Source organism: Monodelphis domestica, chromosome 1 (genome assembly GCF_027887165.1).
Source record: "Monodelphis domestica isolate mMonDom1 chromosome 1, mMonDom1.pri, whole genome shotgun sequence".
Taxonomy (NCBI): Eukaryota; Metazoa; Chordata; class Mammalia; order Didelphimorphia; family Didelphidae; genus Monodelphis; species Monodelphis domestica.
The window spans coordinates 127,719,077-127,744,699 of NC_077227.1; the positions used below are offsets into that span (position 1 = coordinate 127,719,077).

The 25,623-nt window shown below is 42.2% G+C and overlaps 1 protein-coding gene across 3 annotated transcripts in view; it reads right to left on the reverse strand.

Annotated features, from left to right (window-relative positions):
* ACAN (aggrecan) overlaps positions 1-25,623 on the reverse strand; it is a 91,987-nt gene that overhangs the window by 1,078 nt on the left and 65,286 nt on the right. The window contains exons 10-17 of one of the 3 annotated variants that reach the window (XM_016428329.2): positions 24,377-24,670; positions 23,710-23,901; positions 17,710-20,982; positions 8,195-8,308; positions 4,393-4,551; positions 3,764-3,846; positions 2,631-2,775; positions 649-831 (exon numbers count right to left, since the gene is read on the reverse strand). In XM_016428329.2, the coding sequence (XP_016283815.2) occupies positions 649-831; positions 2,631-2,775; positions 3,764-3,846; positions 4,393-4,551; positions 8,195-8,308; positions 17,710-20,982; positions 23,710-23,901; positions 24,377-24,670 (4,443 nt within the window). Of the gene's footprint in view, positions 1-648; positions 832-2,630; positions 2,776-3,763; positions 3,847-4,392; positions 4,552-8,194; positions 8,309-17,153; positions 17,268-17,709; positions 20,983-23,709; positions 23,902-24,376; positions 24,671-25,623 lie in introns of all 3 variants that reach the window. The other 2 variants (XM_016428330.2, XM_016428331.2) reach the window with 2 other exon arrangements.

The window sequence follows — 25,623 nt, forward strand, 5'->3', positions numbered from 1 at the left end:
TTCTGGGCTTTTCTTTCCCCCCAAATTTACTAGACCTATCAGGATTCAGCTATACTTAACAGATGAGCAGAAAAATCTCTCTTTCATCTTTTGTATCACACACACACACACATTTACTATTAACACCCCCCATGCTATTTTCCCACAGGTATCCTCCAAAGAAATAAGTGATTCTATTCAACTTTATGAACTATAAGGTCCTGGGGCCAAAGAAGGCAGCTAGGATTCTAAGAAACTTCTCTAGCATCCCATATTTGGCAGTCGAAAAAATATTGGATTTGGAATCACAGGATCTGGGTCCAAATCCTGGCTTTTCCTCTGACCACTTGAGCATCCTTGTACAATTCATTAAAGTTTTCTGGGTCTTCGTTTACTTATCTACAAAATGAGGGAGTTGGACTAGATGATCTGTAGGATCCCTTCCAGTTTTAATTGTATAATCATATGTTTCTATGGCTCCCTACCCCCTACTTATTTAAGTAGGATTTGGAAACTTTCAAGAAGAATAAGTCTAGAAATTTTGGAGGGTAGGAGAACGTATGCCTTATGCTGAAACCCTTAACTCTGTTTAATCCATTGATCAGATCCTCTCAGGATAGTAAGGGAAAGGAAGGAATTATTGGGTGAACAGAAACAGCTGGTACTTACGGTCTATGCAGGCTATCTGTGGCTCTTCCCATTGTCCACTAGGTAGGCATCGAATTGTGGGTACATGGCGCTGGACAAAGCCCTCACTGCACTGGTACCGGACCAGTGAGTTAATTTCGTATCGGTCCTTTTTCTGTCCAAAGGTTCTAGCGTGTTCGACTGTAGGAGGGTCTCCACAAGCCACTGGAGGATTGAGAGAGTATGATAAAATAAAGATGTTATTGAAGGGGCTCAGAGCTTCTGGGTAGAGCTCTGGTTGATGAGAATTAAGTTTAGACTGCAACAAAATACAGCCACTTCTGGGGTGAGATGAGTAAAGGAATGCAGAGAAGGATGATAGAGGACAGCAGGAACCACTTCAGATTAAAGGTACACACTATCTATGTGGCCGGAGACAAACCACTTAACCTCATTAGGCCTTATTTTCCTCATCTGTAAAATGAGATCTGGACTATGTGAACTCTTCGCTCTCTTCCAGCTCTGCCAGTCCATGCCCTTCTACTCTTGTGAAGTTGGTCATTTTTGGCTTTATTGCTTTGTTTCCTTTACCTCTTCCACCTGTTATTTCTTCTTCAGACTCTCCCTCTATTCCTCCATGTCTTATTTCCTTCAAGGCTCAGTTCAAGCCTCCCCTCTTAGTCCACACTGACCTTTCCCTCCTCTGAAGTCCTATCACACTTCTACAACATATCACAAAATATAGTTTATCATATGCTACTTTGTAGAAGTTTCTAGTTCTTTGAGCGTAATCTCCTCAAGATCAAAGGCGAGATTTTCTGCCGGTCACCCTCACAGAATCTCTTAGAGTGCTGGACACGAAGTGGGTAAAAAAGAAAATATTTCTTGACTTGATCTAAATAGTCCAGGGTCTCTCTCCATAGTGTTCTCCTACACTCAGACTCTGAGATAACATTTCACCCTGAAGGTAGTTTTAAAAAGGGTTATTATTTTAGCATTTGGTTCAGTGCAAAGAGGACCTTAGCTCTGAGAGCAGAACAGTGCCTTGTAGCTGAGGGTCTGAATAAATGGACCCCTTATTGTGAATTTTTTATCTGGATTCCTCTGGGATCTAGAAGAGTATGAATAAATCCTCGTGGGCTTCTCTCCTTTCAAAGCATAGTGAGAGAATCATAGCTATACAATAACTGAAAGGGAACTTAGAGGCTAGCCATTTCACTCCTGTTTTTTAACAAGTGAGGAAACTGAGGCCCAGGACAAATGACTCGTCCAAAATCACACAGGGAGTAAGCAACAAATAGATTTGAACCTGAGTCTGCCGATGCTTCTAGTTTACCCGATCATAGAGTTTTAGGGTTGGGAGAGGCCTTAGAAATCATCTATCTTCACCCCCTTGTTATGGAATCTGGGTCCCATAAAAGTTAAGCATTTGCCCATGGTGACAGAGCAAGTTTGGAGCAGAGAGTGAACTAGACCCCAGGGCTCTTGTCTCCCGGACCAGTGCTCTTTTTTATTTAGCATTGTCCCATTCTTTGAGTCATCTTGGTCCATTCACCTGGGAGGCGGATAGGATTGTAGAATCATAGTCTTAGAGCTGAAAGGGATCTGAGAGGCCATTATAAGTGAGAAAACTGAGGCCCAGGGAGGTTGTGACATGCCCAAGGTCACTCAGGTAGCACCATAATCTGGATCTGAGCCTGGCTCCTCTGACTTCAGAGGGCAGTACAGTGAACAGAGTACTGGGTCTGGCCTTAGGAAGACTCATTTTCCTGAGTTCAAATCCAACTTCTGACACATTAGCTATATGACTTTGGGCAGGTCGCTTAACCCTGTTTGCCTCAATTTCCTTATCTGTAAAATGAGTTGGAGGAGGAAATGGCAAACCTCTCCAGTATTTTTGCCAAGAAAACCCCAAATGGGGTCACAAAGAGTCAGGCATGGCCGCACTACCTCTGACTTCAGAGGCAATGTTCTTTCATGTGTAGGCCCTAAGGGTGCTTGCTGTGGCAATGGCCTTAGCTTACCTGTGCCCTTTTTACATGTGAATGGCAGGTGATAGTTGCATGGGACATCATTCCATTCACCCTTCTCATGCCAGATCATCACTACGCAATCTTCCCCAGTGGCAAAGAAGTTGTCTGGTTGGTTGGGCCTCCAATTCTCAAATTGCTGGGAACAGGATATAGGACAGAAAATGAAATGAGGGCAAGAAGAAGGGTAGAGCGTTTGTTTCTATCTATTCTCAGTCCTAGCTTCCCCCCATCTCCCCTCTCCAAATTTTCTATATCTTATTCCTCAGGTAGTGAACTTTAGTTTGTTAGTAGAGCAGATTCTGCTTAGAAATGCAAGAATTGTCCCTAGAAAACTGGAAAATACTCTTTCCTGAAAGTGTTGATTATACAGTCTCAGGCTTCCTACCTCAGGATCTCAAAGTGTTTGATAAAAATGTATAGAATCTGCTGATGAGATAAGCCATTTCCTCTCTTTTTTGGTGGAAAATGAGTTACCTGGCTTTTCTAGTTTGACTTGAAATGTTTATTTTAGAAATACGGGTCAGAACTCATGAGAAAGCCCTCCTAAGGTTGGCTGGTGTTTTCTTTCCATAGCTTCCCCTTTTCTGATATCTGTTGGTCTTAGAAGTCCTAGCTTGACTTCCTACTACTTTCATGAAGGCTTCTAGGATCATTTTAGTCAGCAGCTATGAACTCTCTTTCAAGCCATATCATACTTCTTATCTCTATCACTCACCTGGCACTTATACTGTTTCATAAACTACCTTTTCATGTTTTTTAACTAGATGATAAACTTCTTGAGGATAGGGTTCCTATATTAGAATAATTCTGTATACAGTATTCTATTTTCTGTGTCTCTCATAATGCCTGAATACAGTATAAGTGATCTTTAAATAAGTGCTGATTCTTTCCTTTCCTATGATTCTCTCCCCAAAGTTGAATCTCTACCCCAATTCTTTAGCTAATCAATCCATAAGCACTTACTATGTTCTAGGTACAAGCTTGGGATCTGAAGAAGTAGCAACAAACAGTCCTTGACCCCAAGGAGCTTACGAAGGGGAGACTCCATTAAATGTGAGTTCTTGTTAATATTACGCTGAACCCCCTCTCTTTCTTCCTTGAGTTTTATGGCAGAACTAACTCACCAAGGGGTGTCCATCTGACCAACGGAAATCACCTTCGATAGTTCTGTCATTGAGTCCAATCCATTGGTAGTCTTGGGCATTGTCTGAAGGGAGAAGAGGAAGTAGTGGGTATGACACACGGAGGGAGCCTGATTTTAAAAATAATTAACATCATCGGAAAAGATGGAGATGTGGAAAAAGTGTAATGGGGAGGCCAGCATTTCAAACTTTTAGGACCTTGCCATCTTAATCGTAGGGGACTCAGCCAAGAGTCTAAGCCAGAGTGCTTAGATAATCAGCTGGCATTAAACAACTTTAAAATTCTGATACAGATTGGTAAAATGCATGTGAGTGACCCATACTGCCTTTGGGATGGTTTAATATGAGAGTAGGTTGTCCTAGATGAGGCAAGATGGTATAATTCAAAAGACTGACTTTGGGACTAGGGCACATCACCCTTTTTTGAGACAAAACTTTGGATATTGGGGCACCACTGACCTTCACCCCAGAGTAGGTCCATTGACTTTAGACTTAACTCGTCAGACTCTGCTCCCTTTTTCTTTCTCTGCTTTTTCTTTCATGGGTTCAAGCAGGACTCTGTGCTTGTTTACCCTACACTACCCAAACTCGGTAGCCCCTTTTGCACTCACTGTTGACAAACTCCTGCTCTTCAGGCGTGACAATGCTGCTCAGGTGAGACTGGTGCTCCCGGCACTGGCTCTCTGCATCTACCCAGGTTTCCCGGTCAGGAAAGTGCCGGTAACAGTGTCCCTGGAATTTTGTCCAGCCCTCTTCGCAAATCTCCTGGTCTGAAACAAACATCAAGGATATCCCAAGGTTGAGCTGAGATCCTGGTTTTGATCAGCCTTAACAATTTCACTTCAAGTACCAGGCCCCCAAGTGAGGGGAGAGGCTCTGCCAAAGGACTCAGTGGCTTTAAGCAGGGAAGAACTGGGCTCTGCTCAGTCTCAGGAGTCTCAGAGCTCTGGCTGTGAGATTCTAGAGACCTCTATATCCCTGCCATTGGCCTAGAAATATCTCTTTTGTTGGAGACAATTTCTAGAGTAGAGGTGTCAAACACATGGCCTGCAGTCCATTCCTGAATGAAGCCTGAACCAGATTAAATTGTTAATTGAGAAATGTTAAAAAAAAAATAAAAATGCAATAAAATATAGGTAACATTACATTTTAAAACTAAGTCAATGTGTGTCTCCCAGAGATCCTTTTTGTACTATGTGAATTTGACACCACTGTTCTAGAGTATGGGCATTCTCTTTCCGTCCATGCCTCGTTCTTAACAAAAATGGATTTTAGTTTGAGATGTTGGGAAGAGAAAGACAACAGATGATGTCAGATGGAAAGGAAGAAGGAGTTCAGAGAGACTATTCGGGAACACAGTCCTGGGTGAACACATAAAGTTGGGAGAGGCAAAGAACTGAAGACAATAGCGGGGTAAATAGTATGGGACACTTGACATAGAGCTGGAACTATCTTTCCAGTCAAGTCATGAAATGGTTTTGTAAGCAGAAATGAAATAACTCAATTTCATGGAGAGAGAGAGGAGTCCGAGCTTTGGGAAGATTTGTTCCATAGTGAGCTCAGCTTTCGAGGTCTCTTAAAACCTATGTTTTATATGAGGGACACCCCAAAGTGAAGACAGTTGGCCCTTGGATCTTGTTCCAAGTATCAGAGGATATGGAAAGGGGATTCATTCATTGACTAATCCTAGGAATAGGCACTGAACGCTTAAAACACACAAAGAAACAAAGGCTTATAGAAAAGTTTGGGATCTAGGAAAAACCATAAGTCATTCTGCTGCCTTCTTTAACCAAGGGAATGTATGCCAAGGAGATTTGATTGTTATTATTGTTTATATTTTCAATACCAATTTCTTATTTTACCCTCAATAACATCTCAATTGTAGTGGTTGAACCTTAGGGAAGACCTTGCAGGATTCCCTCTTTTGTAGACTTAAGATCTGACTGCCATGCAGAAGAAGCAAAAAATAGAAAAATGTGGTAGCTGGAGAATTAAAAAGTCTAATGTGGAAATGGAGGACATGAGTAGGTTTGAAGACAAGAGGAGAGGCATTTGTAAGCAGTAGTAACTCCAGAAGAGAAGCATAAAGGGAGTTAATGAGAATAAGGTATAAGGAGAAATAGATATAGAAATATAAATAGAAAGGGAATAATGAGAATGGAGTTAGAAAGAATAGAGCCAGAAAGAACCATTGGTTTTTCATTTTACAGAGGGAAAAACACTGAGACTAAGGTGATGTGATGTGATGTGCCCAGAGTCACACAGCTAGTAAATGTCAGACCTGGGACTCCAATCTAATTCTCCTGACTCCTGTCTCTCCAGTAGTCTTTCTATAACATTATGCTGCTCTCTTCGTTCCTTTCATTACTCTTCCCCAAGTTTTTGCCATGAGACAAAATGAGGTGCTAGGGAGGTTACTAGAGAAGGACTATGGTGATACCAGTTCCACTAGCCCAAGATGTTTGACTGAATCCCAGACAATCCATCATCTTAACCCATATGTCCCATCCAGCTCAGAGTCAAACTAGCTAAGCAAAGAAAGAGGGAGCACTAGCTCAGGGAAGAGGTAAAGAAGAATCTATGAAGGAAGTTCTTTAAAAAGCTGAGAGTCAGGGCAATCAGAAGAGGAAACCTAAGCATGATCTGAGAAGCACTGAGATCTAAACTGAGAGAATTTGTTAATTCAGTTGCTGTTGAAGATAGCAGAGTCAAGGTGGGACAGAAGTCTCAGAGGAATTTGCTCTATGAACTCCATGACCAAGAAGATCATCTGATCTTTTTCTGAATTCTGTGTCTACTGTTATTTGGGGGTGGGACAGAGGCCCATCATTGTCCTTTTCTCTTTCTGAAAGATTTAGCCTCCCTCCCACCTCTAGTGTTGAAAATATTGTCTTTGTATTCCACAATGCTCTCCCTCATCCATTTTGCCATTCTTCTCCTGGGGGATGTTGCAAATACCCAAACAACATAAGAGAGAAGGTCCTTGAAGCTCTTCTTTCCCAGCCCAAGACTCCATGTTCCAACTTCTTGGGATCTTAGAGTTTGGGGAAGATTGAGACATTTTCTTCCAGAAGTATTACATTCCATCATGAATTCTGTTGTCTTGTATGGAAGTAGATGGGACATGAGTTGTGATTATCACATGTTCCCCACCCATCCCTTCCCCAATACTATATTCACATAATGGGACAAAGAACACCTTGGGATCTAACTAGGCCTCAGCTGAATTCGTGGAATTTTCTGATGCTCTCCTTCAGTAGCTGCTGGCAGAGTTCAAAGAAAATGGTCTTTGCAACACAGACTTCCAGCTGTCCATAGGATACTGCTATCAGGTCCTAAAGGTCTGCTCTTTCTAGGATGAGATGCTTTCTGAGGTCCAGAAGTTCTAAATGAGGCTTCTAGTTAAAAGCAGAGACTGGAAGGCACTAAAGATGAACCAGGTAGGTGAGTGATCTCAGTCAGGAACCTGGAAAAGTCTGTAAGCCCAAATGTTATTTAGCATTTAGTTCATTAGCACTGGCTTTGGTAAGCCCTAGGAGAGGAAACCTAGCCAGTGTCCATCTAAAAGTAGGCTTTTTTTCTGACCAATCCATGTATCTCCTTCCATGAACTTCCAAATCCATTGGTATTAGAAGAAAGATGAAAAAGGTGAAAGAGAAGCAGAACGAGTGGCAAGTGCAATACCTGTTGCTGTTGCCACCAGAAGTTACAGAGATAGAAGCATCATGCAGCTATCCCCGTTCATGCACAACTCTTGTTCCCCACTCATGCTTGGGAAACCAGAGGACTCCAAGATAGCAAATGTTTGTTTTTTTTTTTTCTTGAGAGAAGAGAGAGGCAGCTCAGCCTTGGTGACCTGGTGACTCCCAGAGCCAAGGAAAGTCCCATGGGAATGTCAAGAGCCATAAATGTCATTTTTTCCATTCAGGAAGATACAGGGTCACCATTGAGAAAGCCAAATCTTGCCACCCCACAACTTCCTTCAAGACAAATACATGAAATTAGCACCTTCCCTTTAGCCAGATTCATTCCTGTCTTGGTGAGTTTTAGGAGAACAGGATAGGTTGAAAATCCTGGGGAGGATTAGTGTTCCAAAGATCCCACATAGACCCAAATTCCAAGATTGCAGGTTGGCCCACACATCATTTCTTGCATTCAGATTTGTCAGCATCCACAAAGGGGTTTTCTAGTTGTGCAGCAAGACATCTTAGTCACCTCCTCAAAAACAGTTGCTTGGCTGGTGTGATAGGTCACAGCTCCATCTACCTGAAAGTAAAGCTTTCCCTCCTTGGAGTTAGAAGCTAGATTGGAAACTCTCAAGAAGAAGGGAAACAGTTGGAGAAGGTGAGGAGAAAGGAAGGAAACATGGAATACAGTGGTTAGTAACATTAGCTGAAGCTGGGGTGGCCGTACCGATATTACACAGGTCCCCTCCGTAGCTGGGAAGGCATAAGCATGTGAAAGAGTCGATGCCATCCACGCAGGTAGCTCCATTCTGACAGGGGTTTGAGTGGCATTCATCGATGTCTGCAAGAAATGAAGGGCTGCCATTAGGATCCCTGGCAGACAAATCCAGTGTGATGATGGCCCGTTGCTCCACTGGTCCAGGGCAAGACCTGCTGTTTGTGGAGAGGATTGGATAGGGATTGGTTGGTGCCCTAAGTACTGTTGTTGCTGCTGTTGTTGCTACTGCTGCTACTGCTCCTTCTGAAGCTTTGAATGCAAACACCATAACAAGAAATTGAGGATAGATATCCTGGTGGCTGGAGGAGGAGCTTATAAGGCGTCAGGTTTCTTAGTTCATCCTAGGTCATACTGCCATAAAACCAAATGATTTGCATGAGATTAGCAGGAAAGTTCTTCCAAGATGTTGAATCTTCCTAATATTCCAGGCAATCCATCTTGCTTCCAAATGGGTCCACCAAGAGTCCAGACCACTGCAGAACAAGGTGATATACTCCACACATGGGAGAGGTTCTAGAAAATGTCATTCCATTCCATTTCCAACTGGACCATTGAGGTTTTTGGTTTTTCTGGAGACCTACTCATCCTGGAATTCTGGATTGGTTTTTAATTATAAATAAGTGAAGCAAGGCAAAATGGTAGAGAAGTTACAGTAAAAAAAAAGTTAGCAAAGATGACATTTATCTTTTTTAAGAACTGATGAATAGTCCACTGAGTAAATGTAGAACATGATGGCAGGTGGCATTCGCATAAATGAAAACATAAATGTTCTTTGCAAGTATCTTTTCTCTTTTAGTGATCTCTTCTTGCATCTCCAAGGTATTTCCTAACACACTGGGCACTAAACTTGGGGATTTTGGTGGAAGGACAGGAGGGAAAAATGTCTTGAATTCCTAGGGATCTTTCGAGGTCGGATTCCTTCCTGCTTAATGATCCAGGGGATGATTTCTTCAAGTGAAATACAGCTTTAATGATAGCCTGGAGAATCAGAAGCTTTTTCCTTAATAAGTGCTTATCAGCTCATCTTGAATGCCTCAGGAGCTAGTTTTATTCAATAAGTATGGTAACTGATACATTCTGGTTTGGGGCCAAGTTCTCATCTTTCTTTCGCTTTCAATGGGTTCTTCCATTCTTCTGTTCTTCTGATAGCCAGATGATGCCACCAACAACTTTTTTTTCTGTTTTTTTCAGGTAGGTGGATTAATATGATTATCAATTTACCTGGTGGCTCTGGGTAAAATAAAGTGCCATGAGCAGAGGTCCAAGATAAGAACTAACTGAGATGTCCTCTTGCATCTTGACACCCCATAATAACTCAAAATCTTCTTTCTCCATTGCCTTAATTTGAACCCAAAGTCTGAGGATACCTAAATAGTTCAGTTTGGTCCAGATACACATTGTGGTTGATGAGTATCTATCCATCTTTTCCCTGCCAGACTGGAAAGGATAAGGAAATGTTTCATCTTTTCCCCTTTGTCATAGTGTCACGGAATGATTGTTACAAGCAGCTAAATTTCTTCATATGGCATCACTGGAGTGATTGGTTATTTCTGGTTTGAGGGAACCACATTTTGATCTCTAAGCTTGGACTCATGAAGCCATACAAGGACCATGACTCCTAAATTAGAGACCTGGGGGAAAATTCTAGAATGTCAATGTGCTGTTCCCATATGGGGTTCCCATCATTTGGCTGCAACATATTGTTGGACTAGGATCCAAATGTTCTGTCTTCACTAGTACAAATATAAAGAATAGAAATTTTTTAGATTTTCTCTTTAGCAATGTAGGGAGGTCAATGCAAGATGAAATTCATATTTGAGAAGGCAAAAAAAAAATCTCTGGCAATTTAGGAACTTTCCTGTTGATCCTGACATTAGTTTTGGGTCTATCGGAGGCATATTCTTGGGACAGAAGGTAAGTTCATTCAGTTTCAGGTTGAACACCTTATCTTTCTTATCCTTAAATTCTCTGACATTTTATCATTGAGGAAATTAGAGAATAGGGTCAGAAACTGATAATCTCAAAGTTAAGTCTGCTGAAATTCATCCAATTGAAGATTTAAACCCTATTCATCCAAAAAAGATAAAACCAAAAAGGAAAAAAAAAAGGCAAATCCCAAAATGTATGGAGAAATAATTCCAGCATACACCAGGATTCCCAGCAGCAGCAGTAGCAACAGTAGGTCACGCCAGTCTGCAAAGTGTAAGGTGGAAGTAGGGAGGACTCTCACCTGAATAGGTAAGCAAGAGTTCTTTGTCCATTAGCTTCTATTATGTATCAAGGTAAAGCACCTTTTGGCGATGGGGAAAAAAGCAAAAACAGGAGCTAAAGCAGGATATTCAGCAGGGAATAAGGTTGATTGCAGGGAGAAAAGGTTGATCTCTGGAATGGGGAGAAACATTCATTGATTGGTTAGAGAACTTGGTGCCATGATCAAAGAGATTTGTGACCAACCTAAGGTCAGGGAGGAAGGGAGAGAGACACAAAGGCAGGTTATAGAGATATCTCCCCTAGTGTTCTATGCAAAGGAAATACTTAGCTTACCATCTCCATCCCAAGTCTTATAAATGAGACTCTTCTACAGATAACTTTGACTTATTGCACACAATCTAACGCAGATGCTTGGACTGATGGAAACTACAGTGAATGGAATTCTCAAAAGCGAGATGTTCCATGATCATCCCAGAGGCAAGAGAATAAGGAGAGAGGGATTCTTCTCAGTCCATGAATTCCTGTTTAATACTGCAGTCAGTTTGAGGTCTATTATTCCCTTTTCTGGAGTGGGTGTAGAAAAAAGGTGTCTCTGATTCTCAAGGGTAGTCATTTCTTCTCATCTGGAGTGAGTGAGATCTTGAGAAGGTCCCCTTTTCTCTTCATGATCTACTCCCTTTCAATTGAAGAGGCTCAGAATGTGTGTGAACCTTCTTAGTTTCTGAAACTAAGAGAAATTTAGCTCCACCAAATTTCATCTGAAAGATAGAAGTCAACAAGAGCTGGGACAGAGATTAGGCCATCCTGTGCCTCCACTTAGGAAAATGGGAATATTCCTATTGGAGGAGGGGGATACAAATGAGTTCTCACAGGAAAGAAATGTCATAAAGTTATATAAATGAAGTGTGTGAGGCTCAGGAAATGACATTAGAAATTAAGTCTCTGTCATACATGGTGGAAGAAGATCTCTGGGCTCATTGTATTAAACTCGAAGCCTAGCATTTCATGATTTTTCTGTGGTGTACACATTGGAAGGGCAATGAACATCTTGTGAACATTGACTGGGCAATCCAGAAGGGGTCAGAATGCTAAGTGTTCTTTTCCAACTTCCTCTTACCAAGTGGAATGGTTTTAATTAATGACAGTGAACCCTTTATCCAAAGTACCTAACATTATGTTCTCATTCATCTTCATAGGAACCTACTCACAAAAGAGAAAATTCAACTTGAATTCCCATGTTAAGTTCAGGGCAAGAGAGGCAGAGATGGAAGGAGACTTGTGATGATATTTTTCACCATGACATCATCCAAACTGTGATTTCTCCCAGCCTCCAGGCCTGGGCTCTTTCCCTATGGTCTGTCCATGTCAAGAATGTAAGTTGAAAAGTTTTCTTGGAGCTTAGGAAGAGGTGGTATTTGACCTATAAGGACAGCTAAAGGAAGTTTTCCATGTGGTGTTTTTTAGCCAGAAAGTTCTATCTAGATGATGCCAGGGGAAATCTCCAAACTCAGCAGAACAAGGTGAATTGTCTGGCTTCACAGATACCCCTGGTTTTGCTGAATATTTCATGGATGCTATGCATATCTGATAAGGACTATTAAGAATAGGGCAATATGACATGAGAATAACTGCCAATTACAAAGTACTTTATGATTTATAAATCTCATTTGAAGCTTTATGATCTTTTATTATAAAAGCTAACATTTGCATAGTGTTTACTCTGTGCCAGGCACCCATAGTTATCATCTCATTTTGTCCTCAACAACCCTGGGAGGTAGGTGCTATTATCATCCCCATTTTACAGAAGAAACTCAGGCAAATAGGGTAGGTTACTTGCCCAAGTTTTAACTCAGGATTTCCTGACCCCGGACCTAACACTAGCCACTGTTCCACTTAGCCCCTTTATATCTCCTTTAAAGCTCCATGAGATTCTCGTGAGGTAGGTCCTACAGCTAATATTATGGCTACTTTAGGGTGAGGAAACTGAAGTTCAGTGTGAACGTGCCCATTATCACTTAGTGGTGAGTACAGGAGGAGGGGTTCAAAGTGAGGTGTTTCTGAATCCCAGACCAGCACAGCCTGCAGCCCCTCTTTACAGAGTGGTGAGGAAAACACCCTCATCTTCCTGGGCCTGATTATTGCACAATTGTGAAACTACATTGGCCATTTCGAATTCATTTTTAAAGGAACAGCTTAACTGGAAGTTGAAAATAAATATTTCTTTCCAGTAAACCAACACAAATGGTAACATGGTATTCTATTATGCTGGGGAGAATATTATTCCCCACCTGGGAGAAAAGTTTCTTTGAAATATAAACTTTCCTGGGAGAAAAAGAAAATGCCAAATCTCAAGCTCAGAGCATGAGAACTAGAAAGTAAGATGTGGCAGTGAACAGAAAGAGAAACTGATTAAGTTTTATGTTCCTGGCCCTCTTAACCACCTAGTTAAGTGGAGCCCAAATAGCTCCTTCGGTGAGCAGAAAATTAGATGTGAAATCTGGTTTCAGTTTTTAATGCCTCCAGGTGCTAGTTAGCAATGGAAGGGAGGATTCTGAAATGGATTAGATTAGTGCATGCAGCTCTGCCTTTAATCACTTAGGGATCAGAGAATTCATTAAATGGATGTTTATTGCAGTGTCAAAAATGCTGATTAATAATTTATCAAGGACTTGTTTAGGGAATACTTGCTAAACAAGACAAAGATAATTGTCAAATCTTTTCTCTTAGGACTAATTACAACCTGAAACCCCCAGCCCTATCTGGGATGTTTCTTTAGTTATTCAAATACTGCAGTAAGAAGAATGCTATGTCTTTGAAAACAGTCTTGGCCTTTTGCCCCATTCTGAGTGATGAATAGGCATGCAACCCAAATTAAAAGTTCCTGCTTCTGTTCAGGATTTGCCTTTGGAAAGGCAATAACAAGTGAGTAAAAGATAAATCATCTTAAAGACGGGAAAGTCATATAGTGCTCTTCTTCCCTCCCTTCCTCCCTCCCTCCTTCCCTTCCTCCTTCCTTCCTTCCTTCCTTCCTTCCTTCCTTCCTTCCTTCCTTCCTTCCTTCCTTCCTTCCTTCCTTCCTTCCTTCCTTCCTTCCTTCCTTCCTTCCTTCCTTCCTTCCTTCCTTCCTTCCTTTCTTTCTTTCTTTCTTTCTTTCTTTCTTTCTTTCTTTCTTTCTTTCTTTCTTTCTTTCTTTCTTTCTTTCTTTCTTTCTTTCTTTCTTTCTTTCTTTCTTTCTTTCTTTCTTTCTTTCTTTCTTTCTTCTCTTAGTAAGCACCTCCAAATGTGATGCTACATGCTCGTATTAATAGCACAAAGGCACTGTGGCACCCCTAGAACAGAACTGAACTTGCTACTGAATTTTTAGCTCACAGAAAAAAACACTGACTTGGGACAAGCCTCTTTGGTCTTAACTTAGATTGGCCCAAAATAGAAGACGCTTTACTATTTCACCTCTATGAAAATCTCACACTTCATAAATCTGGTGCCATGTTACCAGCTCTTTTGGACCAGAAGCTATTTGAAAAGCTCATCTGGGCACTCCTATTAGCATGGTGAGACAAGTAGGTTAAGACCTGAATTCTGGTTCTGACTCCATTACTCACTCATTCACAAAGTGATGTTGGGCAAGTCACTTAGCCCCTCTCCTCTGCTCAGAATAGCTATAGATACCATCTACCTCATGGAGATGTTTGAGCAGAAAGTCCTGTGGGAACATAAAATGCTTAGTGAGAATTGAATAAGAAGGGCCTCTGGTAAATTAGGTAAGGCCCATTTAACACCATTCTCCTCATTTCAGCCAGCCTTGTTGCTCAAGGACATCAGTCCTGCTGAAGCAGCCAAAGAGATATCCCTGTGAATTCTTTTCTCTCTTAACATTTTGGTGTTAAGTTTCAGGCTGGAGACAGAACTGCTGAGGGTCAGAAGGAGCTGAAAGGACAGAGTATGTTGTTCTGATTCTGAAAGTCTTGTTTTCTTAAGATTTATTTTGTTCTTGTAAGGCTGAGGAACTTCTGAGTAATGCAGGGAGAATTGGAGGGGTTATTAGGCTGAGTGGCATGTCATCCCTTTAATACAACATAGGCATTAGTGGTTGAGTTAACCTTCTCAGGTTTTTTCTGTTTTACTACTCAACAATGAGTTTTATGGAAGAGACTTTGGAAAAATGTCCTGAAAATTTTCTTCCAAGATTAGGATGCTTGAAAATGGAACTCATGCCTACTCAGGGTTGGTTATCTCATCCTCAAATACAGCCATCAGCAGCATCTCAATTCCATCCCTCAAATGCTGGAAAACACAGATGATCTCTCTGAGTTTCTGGTAAATACATTTCATAGCCTCTTCATCCCAAATGGGGGCAGCTGTGGAACTTTCAGGGTGTATACCAAGAAGAAGGAATCAATTTCATCCTTGGGTTCTGCAGTCCCCCATGGAAATGCTGATACCTCTGCAGTGAGGAGTTGAATTTTGTTTGTAAAGTCATCATTTGCTGCCCAAGAAATTAATCCCATTGTAGTCAGTCTGCAAATCATCCTGCAAATAAAATTTTCCCACCCCAGTGCAAGAGATTCTTCTGGAATAGGGAAAAGGGCTTAGAAATGTATTTATATATAACCACAGTTGACATAACTCTTTTTACTATATGCACTATAGATTCCAACTTCTCTTTATATATACATATATATTTCCTGTATATATGCTATATACAGTATATTTATTATATATTATATACCGATATAATATGTAATAAGGATGTTAGTTTGAATATATACATATATATACATACAATATAACTTTATGCATATACCTAGGATATTGGAGGGTAAACATATACATTACATATCATGTGCTTTGTTTTGTTTTGTTTTATTCCTTCCAAAATTCTGCTTTCATTCTATTCATCGAATGTGGTAAAAGAGATGAGAGACCTGCTACAGAGATAGAGACCCCGGATTTTCTAAGATTTAGACTTACCCAAATAGTTTCGGACATTTGCAAACAAGGCATCTCCAAACCGTCAATAACATTGGATTCATAAAGTCATGGGTTTGTAGTTGCAAGAGCCCTTAGAGCTCAGCTAATTCCATCCCTTCTCTCAACAGTTGAGGACACCAAGGCCAAGAGAGGTGAATTGATTTGCCCAAAGTCACAGAGATAGGCAGTAGAACAGATAGGATTTGAATCCAGGTCTTTTGACTCCAGATTAAAGGGGCATATTTTCTTTCTTTAGATCACATATGCCTAAGTAATGCTATTACCTAGAGACACGTGGGGTCATCGATGCTGCTAAAAAGAAAGATTTGTTGATTCAAAGAAAAAAATAGTATATAAGTGGTATCAAAACAGATCTGTTAAGGAGCTTAGATATGATGCTAGAGGATCAGAGGTAGGGTTCTGATCAGCTTATTTTTTCTTATTGTCTGAAGCTAGAGGATCCATCTTGGCCACCTCCTGGCCCCTTTCCACCTCTTATCCCCAGAGAAACAGCCCAACTACTCTGTTTACAACTTGGGGAAAACTCATTCAAGAAAGAAATGACTGTGTAGCACACATGTGATGTTAGATTACTATGGCATTCCCTGGCCAGGTGTTCACTGTGCTGGGCAAAGGGCTATGGGAAGCCATCTATCTTTGTCATTTCTACTTGGGTTCATAGGGACTCTACAGAACCTAGATCTTTAAGTATAGCTCAGTTCTTCCAGATGCTAGGGTCTTCCATAAAGTTATCATTTATTTTATTGCTATGTATCTTATATGTTTCTATCTGTATATATTTTCTCACCCATAAAAATGTATACTTCTTGATGGTAGCAACTGTTTGCTTTTCTCTTATATTCACAGCATCTAGTATAGTGTTTGATAAGTATCTAATAAAATCCTTGCTGATTGATTGACCTGGCTGCAGCCTACTTTTGCAGCCTTATTCCACATGACTCCCTTTCATGTACTATGGTCCAAATTGGTCTTGTTGTTTCTCTACCTGAGAGTCCATTTCTCACCTCCATGCCTCTCGGCAGAGTCATACCTAGAATGTACTCCTCCACTTCCATCTTGTAGCCTCTTTGGTTTCCTCCCAAACTCTCAGGTGCCATGAGATGTTGCCTGACCACCCCAGCTACCAGTGCTTTTATCTCCTCCCTAACTATCTTGATTATTTTGTATGAACTTATATGTGTTCTTGCTATTTCTTCTGACAGAATGTTAACTCTTTCGGGGCAGAGACTTTCATTTTCAGTAGGATCTCCAACATCTAGCATATACTTGACACATGGTAGACACTTTAAAACACTCCCTGGTTGATTGAGTATTCCAATTGCCATACCAGTTTAACAAACCTCTGAACTGATACAACAGATAGAATTCATACCCCAAACTCAAACCTGAAATTGGGATATTGAGATGCTTCTGGAAATTTCCTCTTTTTCTCCTTTTCTTTTTTACTTTAAGAGGGGGCTTGGGGAATTTAATATCTCTTTTGGTTCCTGTTAATGGACCTCTGGATTCTGAAGACAACTGTGGGAACATCAGTGCTGGGTAATGGATTGATATTCAGTGCCTCAATTTGTTTATGCTAATGCCATATTTCTCTTCTTATGTTTAGGTAAACTGAACTAGAGCTTAAGTGGTGAATGCAGACTCCCCTTCGGAAGCTGGAGGAGTCCACCAGCCCTCTCCCATTTAGGCTAAAGAAGGGGCTTACCTATGTCACAGCGATTGCCCATATACCCAGGGGGGCATAGGCAGATGACACTTCCCTCCCTCTCCTGGCAGGTCCCAGCTCCCCATGGCTCTTCAGCACATGATTTGGGGGAGGCTGTAAACCAGCAGGGGAAGAGCAGATCAATCAGATTATCTTGCCTCTTTGGGCAGTCACTTGGGCAGCCTGATTGACCTCTCAGCTAAGGGAGCTGAGGTCTCTAGAGTTCTTAGTACACCTGTTTTGGGTCCGTATATTTCTCCTCAGCTTTGCTTTGCTAGGCATTGAGTCCTATTGATTCTGTTGGACTCTATGGGACTTTGAAAAAGACACCTTAAGAACAAAGGAGAGGTGGAGAGGGACCCAAACAAGAAAAGAAGGCAAGCTAATTAGATACCACTTTTTGTGCCTAGTGGAGGGGTCTACTACATCATTTCTAATGATCCAAGTCTATTTTGTTGTTTTGAACAACATGAAAACCATGTCTATCTCTATATTATGAACAGGTACCCATTCACCTGTTCACCCATATATCTGACGTCAGAAAATATAACCATACCTTCAGTGGTGGACTCTGATTCCTCCTTCTCTTCTGGAGAAACTTGAGATGCAATGGAAGTGTCTGTGGGGGAGGAATCTGTTCCAGTTTCAGAAACATCAGCTCTTTCAGTCTCTTCCCCTGATATTAAGGGACTAGAGGACTCAATTTCTGTTTGAGCCTCTTCAGGGCTTTGGGTCTGATGTCTGAATTCAGTCTCTGGAACACTGGTGCTAATGACTACATCTGGCAAAGATGTGTCACCTGAAACAGTTGGAACAGAAAAAGTTTGGGTTCCAGAAGTTTCCCCACTGACTTCAGTCCTGTCTTCAAAACTCACAGGGAATTCGCCACTGGTCAAAGGCACAGATGATGTTTCCAAGTCCACATTTGAGGGGGTGGATGTCTCTCCACTAACATCATGTGTGGCAGATGTTTCCTCGGAGATTTCGTGAAAGGCAGATGAGTCTCCACTCACATCAGTTGTGGAGGACGATTTACTGGTCACTTCCTGGAAAACAGATGGTTCCCCACTTCCATTCAGTGTTGAAGCTTCTTCATGGTCAGTTTCATAAAGTGCTGATGTTGTGCCACTAACATCTGGGACAGCAGATGTTTCAGGATATGCTGATAATTCACCACTCACTTCTGTAACTGTTGATGCCTCTACCTCAGTCTCATGGATTGTTGACATTCCACTGAAGTCACCAGAAACAGGGGACTCTCCACTGGACTCAACAAAATGAGAGAGTGTCACAAGAGATCCTTGACTGAGTTCTTGTGAAACCGTTGGTTTGGGAACTGCTTCCTTTAAATCTGTGGTAATCAAAGTGACTTCTGGGAATCCTGAAGCTTCTCCACTGCTGCTGGTGACTGCCGATAATTCTCCACTTATATCAGTGATGCCAGAAAAATCACCACTAAAGGATGGTGTGCTAAATGACTCCCCACTGGTCTCTATCAGTCCTGACTGTGAGCCACTGAGGTCTAGAGTTCCAGATATTTCTCCAGAGATTTCTGTTTCTCCTGAATGGGTTCCACTGATTTCTAAGACCCCAGAAGGCCCTTCTCCTGCCTCTTGTGCTGTTGGAATTGGGGTTGCAGATTCAACCAAGGTTTTATCCACAAGAGATATTGTGGGAAAACCAGACGAAAGTCCACTACTACTACTGTCATATTCTCCAGACGGCAAGCCACTTCCAATCCCTGTTCCTGAGGATTCCCCACTGAGTTCTACTGATCCACTTGGCAGGCCACTAAATTCTGGAGTACCTGAAGCAAGTCCACTAGATTCTATGGTTCCAGAAGATTGCCCACTTATGTCCACAATTCCAGAGAAGCTACCTGATATATCTATCTCCCCAGAAGGAAAGCCGCTTACTTCCGTAGAACCTAAGCCTTCTTCTTTTTCTCTGAAGGCTGTTGGGGCCACTTCAATAAAACTAGTATCAACAAATGTAACATTGGGAGATTCACCACTGCCACTTACAGTCCCAGAAACCAAGCCACTGAGATCACCCACCCCACTCAGATCAGATATTCCAGATGTTTCACCACTAAATCCAGGCACTCCAGATGGTTGTCCACTGATATCAAATACTCCAGATGTTGCTCCACTGAGGTCAGTTACTTCAAATGGTTGTCCACTGTGAAATCTGACCCCAGATGTTTCCCCACTGATATCCAGTACACCAGAAAGCTCTCCACTGGTTTCAAGAACTCCAGATGTTTCTCCACTGGCATCAGGTAAACCAGAGGGTTGACCACTGAAATAGGGTACTTCAGATGGCTTCTGAGTTGAGTAAAAAATCTCTGATGTCTCTCCACTGGCATCAGGAAAACCAGATGCTTGCCCACTGATTCCAAATATTCCAGATGTTTCTCCCCTGGCCTCAGGAGTTCCAGATGCATACCCACTGACATCAAACAGTCCAGATGTTTCTCCACTGGCTTCGGGAATTCCAGATGTTTGTCCGCTTATTCCAAATATTCCAGATGTTTCCCCACTGCTATCAGGCAATCCTGATGCCTGTCCACTGAGCTCAGTTCCTGAAGGTAGTCCACTAGTTACCCCACTGATGTCCCACTCTCCAGATGGCAGCCCAGATATTTCTCCTTGACCGCTAATTCCAATGGTTCCCTTTCCTTCCAACTGGCTGGCAGTGGTTGCTGTGACTACTTCCACCAATGTAGTATCAACAAGAGAAACAGTTGGGAAACCAGATGGAAATCCACTCAAATCAGGTAGTCCAGATGATAGACCACTTCCAAAGTCCACCCCAGAGTGCTCACCACTAAATCCAGATGGCAAGCCACTTGTTTCTGGAGTTTGGCCACTCCCTAGAGATCCAGAAGGCAGTTCCCCAAGGTCAAAGTGTTCAGAAGCAGATCCAATTAAATCATCTCCTGAAGGCAGTCCACTAACTTCAGTAGTGCTAGACCAGCCACTTACATCTGCTTCCCCTGAAGATAACCCTGTCTCTCCAGGTAGACCAGAGGCAACTCCAGATGAAAGGCCACTGAAATCCAGGCCACCAGAGGGCTGCCCACTTGTTTCAAACCCTCCTGAAGCTTCTCCACTACCAATGACATCTCCACTCACATCTGGAACATTGGATGGCTCTCCAGAAGCCGATGGTTCTCCACTGCCACTCACATCTGGAATTCCAAAACCTGGAACAGTAACTGGTTCTCCAGAAGTCAATGGCTCCCCACTGGCACTCACATCCAAAATGTCAACATCTGGAACACCAGATTGCTCTCCAGAAGCTGATGGTTCCCCACTGCCACTCATGTGTGGAACTCCCACATCTGGAACTCCAGATGGCTCTCCAGAGGCTGATGGCTCCCCACTGCCACTGACATATGGAACTCCCACATCTGGAACTCCAGATGGCTCTCCAGAAGCTGATGGCTCCCCAGTGCCACTTATATCTGGAACACCAGATGGCTCTCCAAAGGTTGATGGCTCCCCACTGCCACTCATATCTGGAATACCAGATGGCTCTCCAGAGGCTGATGGCTCCCCACTGCCACTCATATCTAGAATACCAGATGGCTCTCCAGAGGCTGATGGCTCCCCACTGCCACTTATATCTGGAATACCAGATGGTTCTCCAAAGGTTGATGGCTCCCCGCTTCCACTTATATCTGGAACACCAGATGGCTCTCCAGAGGATGACGGTTCCCCACTGCCACTGCTTGGGCCCTTACTAGATTCATAGGGCTCAATAGAGGCTGAAAGTATACTTTCTTCTGGAATAGCACTAGTGGGAGGCCAAGATGAAGGACTCACTAAGGAGGGAGAGAAAAGAAAGAAAAGATTTTATCAATAAGCACTTAATAAATCCTATGATTCCTCACATCTAAAACTCTAAATCCATTGCTACCATTATCTATATATTACATACTTTATACTGATGTAGGGATTCTCAACCTGGGATTCATGAACCCCCTAATAGATTTGGAGGCTCTGTGAACTTCACAAAAAAGAAAATATTTTCATAACTGTATTTCAATCTAATTAGTATTCTTTTTCAATCTTATGTATTTAAAAAACTGCCAAAGTGGGCAACGATACAAAAAAAGAATTCCCGTACTAAAGACTTAAAACATCCTTGGAAGGAGAAAAGGTGGCCTATCTCTAACACTAACTCACTGTATGTGTCCTTTGTGCACATCACTCAAACTCTGAGGGCCTTGGCTTTCTCATCTGTCAAATGAGGTGGTGGTAACTAAAGGTGATCTGTAAGGCCCTTTGTACCTCTAATTTTATGACTGACTAGCAACACTATTATTATAAATTTATAGCACTAACATCATGTTCAAAAATATTTTCACAGGTATGTCTTTTTTGACCCTTATTTTCCATCTTGGTTCTAAGGCAGAAGAGCAGTAGGTACTAGGCAATGGGGTTAAGTGACTTGCCCAGGGTCACACAGCTAGGAAGTAAGTGTTGGTGGCCAGATTTGAACCTAAGACTTCCCATCTCTATGCCTGGCTCTCAATCTATTGAGCCACCTAGCTGCTCCCAGGTATATTTTTTTCTTCTCACCTCAGGAGAAGGATTCTTTTATGGGTAGGGAAACTGAGGCACAAGAGGGATTAAATGAATTGACTCAGACTCATAAACTTACTCATTCTTTGGTACTTCCAAAGATCCTTCTAGTCATTCTCCATTAGCAATTACAAATACAGTCTAGGTCACTTGTATTTTTACTTCTTTTTTTTTTTAAACCCTTACCTTCCGTCTTGGAGTCAATACTGTGTATTGGCTCCAAGGCAGAAGAGTGGTAAGGGCTAGGCAATGGGGGTCAAGTGACTTGCCCAGGGTCACACAGCTAGGAAGTGGCTGAGGTCAGATTTGAAACTAGGACCTCCCGTCTCTAGGCCTGGTTCTCAATCCACTGAGCTACCCAGCTGCCCCTGTATTTTTACTTCTAAGAGTGATTTTATTTTTCCCAAACCCCTGTGGGAACATGGGGGCTTTCTGCCTCTCTTGAGTCTCTATGTATGTCCATTCATCTGTTTCTTTCTCTACAATGACTCCACTACCCCATTTTTAGAAAATGGTTGCATATAGTGATAGTGCCCGACATATAGTAGGTGCTTAATAAATGTTGATTAGATTGGATATATTGCTATAATATACATTCAATTCACCAAGCAGTTATTAAGTAGCTACTATATACCAGACATTATTCTAATCCTGGGAATATAAAGAGATGCCACTGTTCCTGTTATTAAAGAACCTTTGATGTGACATTTATGTATTTTCCCTGATTGACTAATTTTTGCAGATCTAGGACAGTGCTACTTCCTAGAGTCAGTAAACAATTAAGGAACCCCAAGAATTTCCCTGCTCAAAAAATCTCTTTCTCACATATTCTATTAATTGGAGATTCCTATGGGAATAACTTTATGGGGATAGAAGTAGTCTTGAGATTGGTAAACTCTATTGATCATTCACACTTTAGAGTCAAATATTTTAATCAGAAAAACTACTGGCTGAAATCATCCAGAGCAAATGGAAATTTTTACTAGAGAGGTAGATGGGGAGGAGGAAAAAGAAAAAGAGAATTGTGAAATTTTAGGATCCCAAAGACCTTAGATCCATATTGGTAAACCAATGCTACACATGCTAGAGCATGCCAGAGGGGGGCTGCTCCCTTCCCCCTCTCTGCAAGCCTAAGGACATTTCTCACATGACCCATTCCTTCACCTAGGAGCTCAATGGGAGAGCTTCTTCCCTCCCCTGTCTGGCGTAAGGTGGAGGTGGGGTTGGCTCACATATGGTATGAGGGTTGTAGTTTGGGCAGTTGATCTCTTAGGTCTCTAAAAGGTTCACCATCATTGCCTAAGATCATCTATTATACTGCCTCACTTTCCAGGAAGGGTAGTCTCTTCCCCTTGGCCTTGCCCAGGTATTCCTTTTCCATTTTTATGCTCCCTTTTGGGGAGGATATAGAATATAGAAGGTTATGGGGCCATGTATATTATGCAGGAATGGTCCTGCATATTTGAACGGGAGCTACTCTTTTTTCTTTCTTTTCTATCACAGCCTCACTGAAGTCTTCCATATGCAATATAATTGATTGGTAAATTAATTAATGATGCTGGGTATGCTAAATATTCTCTTTGATCTCAGAGTCTCAGAGGCATGTTGAATTGATAATAGTTGTCCAGGATTGTACAGAGATTCAATAACTGATCTGAGAAATAGAACACTGGTCCCTGGGGTTCCCATAGAGAGAAGGCACTCTCCACCTGAATAGAGAGAGCACTGCTAGCATTGCATGGGGGCAGCACAATATAATGGATAAAGCCCTGGACTTGGACTCTTGAAGACTTGGGTTCAACACCCACTTCAAGCCCTTAATTGCTGTGATGCTGGACAAGTTACTTATATTTAGTATCATAAGGTAGTTGGATTAGATGGGTTCCAAGTTCCTTTTAGCTCTACATCTATGATCCTTTGGTCCAGAGCAAGATGTTTCCTAGAAGGCACAGGTTCATGCTGACCTGAGAGTAGTGACGTATTTGTTGGAAAAAAATTGGTTTCCCACTCTGTCTGATTCTCAGGTACAGTGGTAAAATCAAATTCTTCCCTGGACAGGGCTCCCCCTTCTTTTGGAGCCACCTGAGTTGGAATCAGCTCTTCATCAATGATGGAGGTCTGTGTGACTCCTTTATCTTCCTCCAGAGAAGGCCCAGCTGAAACATCCAAGAGGAGAGGGTGAGTGCTTGACCTCCCAAGCAGTAAGCTTCTACCTCTGATTACTCAGGGCCCTATCCTAAGGGATCCATTTAGTACATAGTTCTTGGTCCTTGAAGAAACCGGGACAGATAGGAGAGGGTTTCTGCTATAATATTCACATTCTAAGGCACCCAGGCAATAATACACCTGGGCTTCATTGAAAAGCAAGAAGAACTGAGATAATATAAGCTCATGTTTCACTCCTCCCTGTCTTGCCCCATCTCTGTCTGTCTGTCTGTCTCCTTCTTTGTGAGGACTCTTCTGCCCCATTCTTAGGTTGCAGGAACATCTAAAAGGTACATGGCTTAGAGGGGCTCCAGCAGCATGGTTGTTGAGAGAGGGGACTACAAAGGTAACTAATTCCTTAAAAGAAAGGGATCTTTCCTACTCTAGTAGGGAAAACTGGGCAGCCTGAGAAGGGTGGCACAGTACCTTGGAAACAGAAAGCATGATGCCGGGACAGGGGATCGGGAAAACCAGTCTGGTTGGAATACAGGTAGACAGTCCTAACACCTGGCTTGTCCCCACCACATGCGGAGCGGGGAGTGATGATAGGATAACGGACGCTGCCATCTGCCAGCCAGCCAGCATGGCATTTGTCTAGGCCCCTGCGCCAGGCAGCATAGAGCTGCCCTGTAGAAGCCAGGGTGGCATTGTGATCTTCGCAGTATGCTAGGGCTTCTTGGAAGGTGAACAGCTCCAGTCGAGTGGCAAAGAACACCTCACCTATTGGAAACATCCAGTTAGATTAGATTGCTCTTAGAGCCGAATACCCTGTATAGAGGCACCCCTTCTCCCACACCCTACAGGGCGATTACGGGTATTTTCACACAAATACACATATGTATGTGTCATCACACGCTCCTTCACACTTGTGATTTATATAGAGTATGGCTCCAAACTACCCTGAGCACTGCAGGGGAACTGCTAGGTATGGAAACTTCTTCCAGGAATGCAGACCAACAACTTGTCTATAACCCAGGATCTTAGTGGGCTAGGGGTACTAGGAAGAGAAGTCACTTGTCTATGGTCATGCAACTAGGATGTGTCAGAGACAGGATTTGAACCCAGACCTTTCCAGTTCCTCTATCCAACTGCTTCTCTTAAATGATACGTGTTCTCTGATGACTAGAAGCCTTTTCCTTGTTGGACACAGCAAATGTTGTACCTAAGTGCTCTTTTAGGCCAGTTACTGTGCACATATGAACAGAGGGAAAGGATGGCTTCATGTTGGTTATTTTCTTTTCTCCTGCCCTGGAGTCAACATTCTTTTCTTGTTTTATGTATTATGGGGAAGTATCACTAAAAACACTCAGCTGAGAGAAGACAGAAAGGTAGAGAAAATGACAGAGATAGAGATATAGACACATACACACAGACAGAGAGAGAGACAGAGAGAGAGACAGAGAGAGCGAGAGAGGAGAGAGAGACAGACAGACACAGAGAGAGAGAGAGAGACAGACAGAGAGGGACAAAGAGAGAGACAGAGACAGAGACAGAGAGACAGAAAGATAGAAACAGAGAGAAAGTGAGGAAGAAAAGGAGAGGGAGACAATCAGAGACAGAAGGAAACAAGGATAGAGGTAAATACATAGACAGAGGGAATATGGTGGCCTAATAGAATGATTGATCCATATATTTTCCCCACTGGATTTTTTCTGACTCAGAAAGTTGCATAG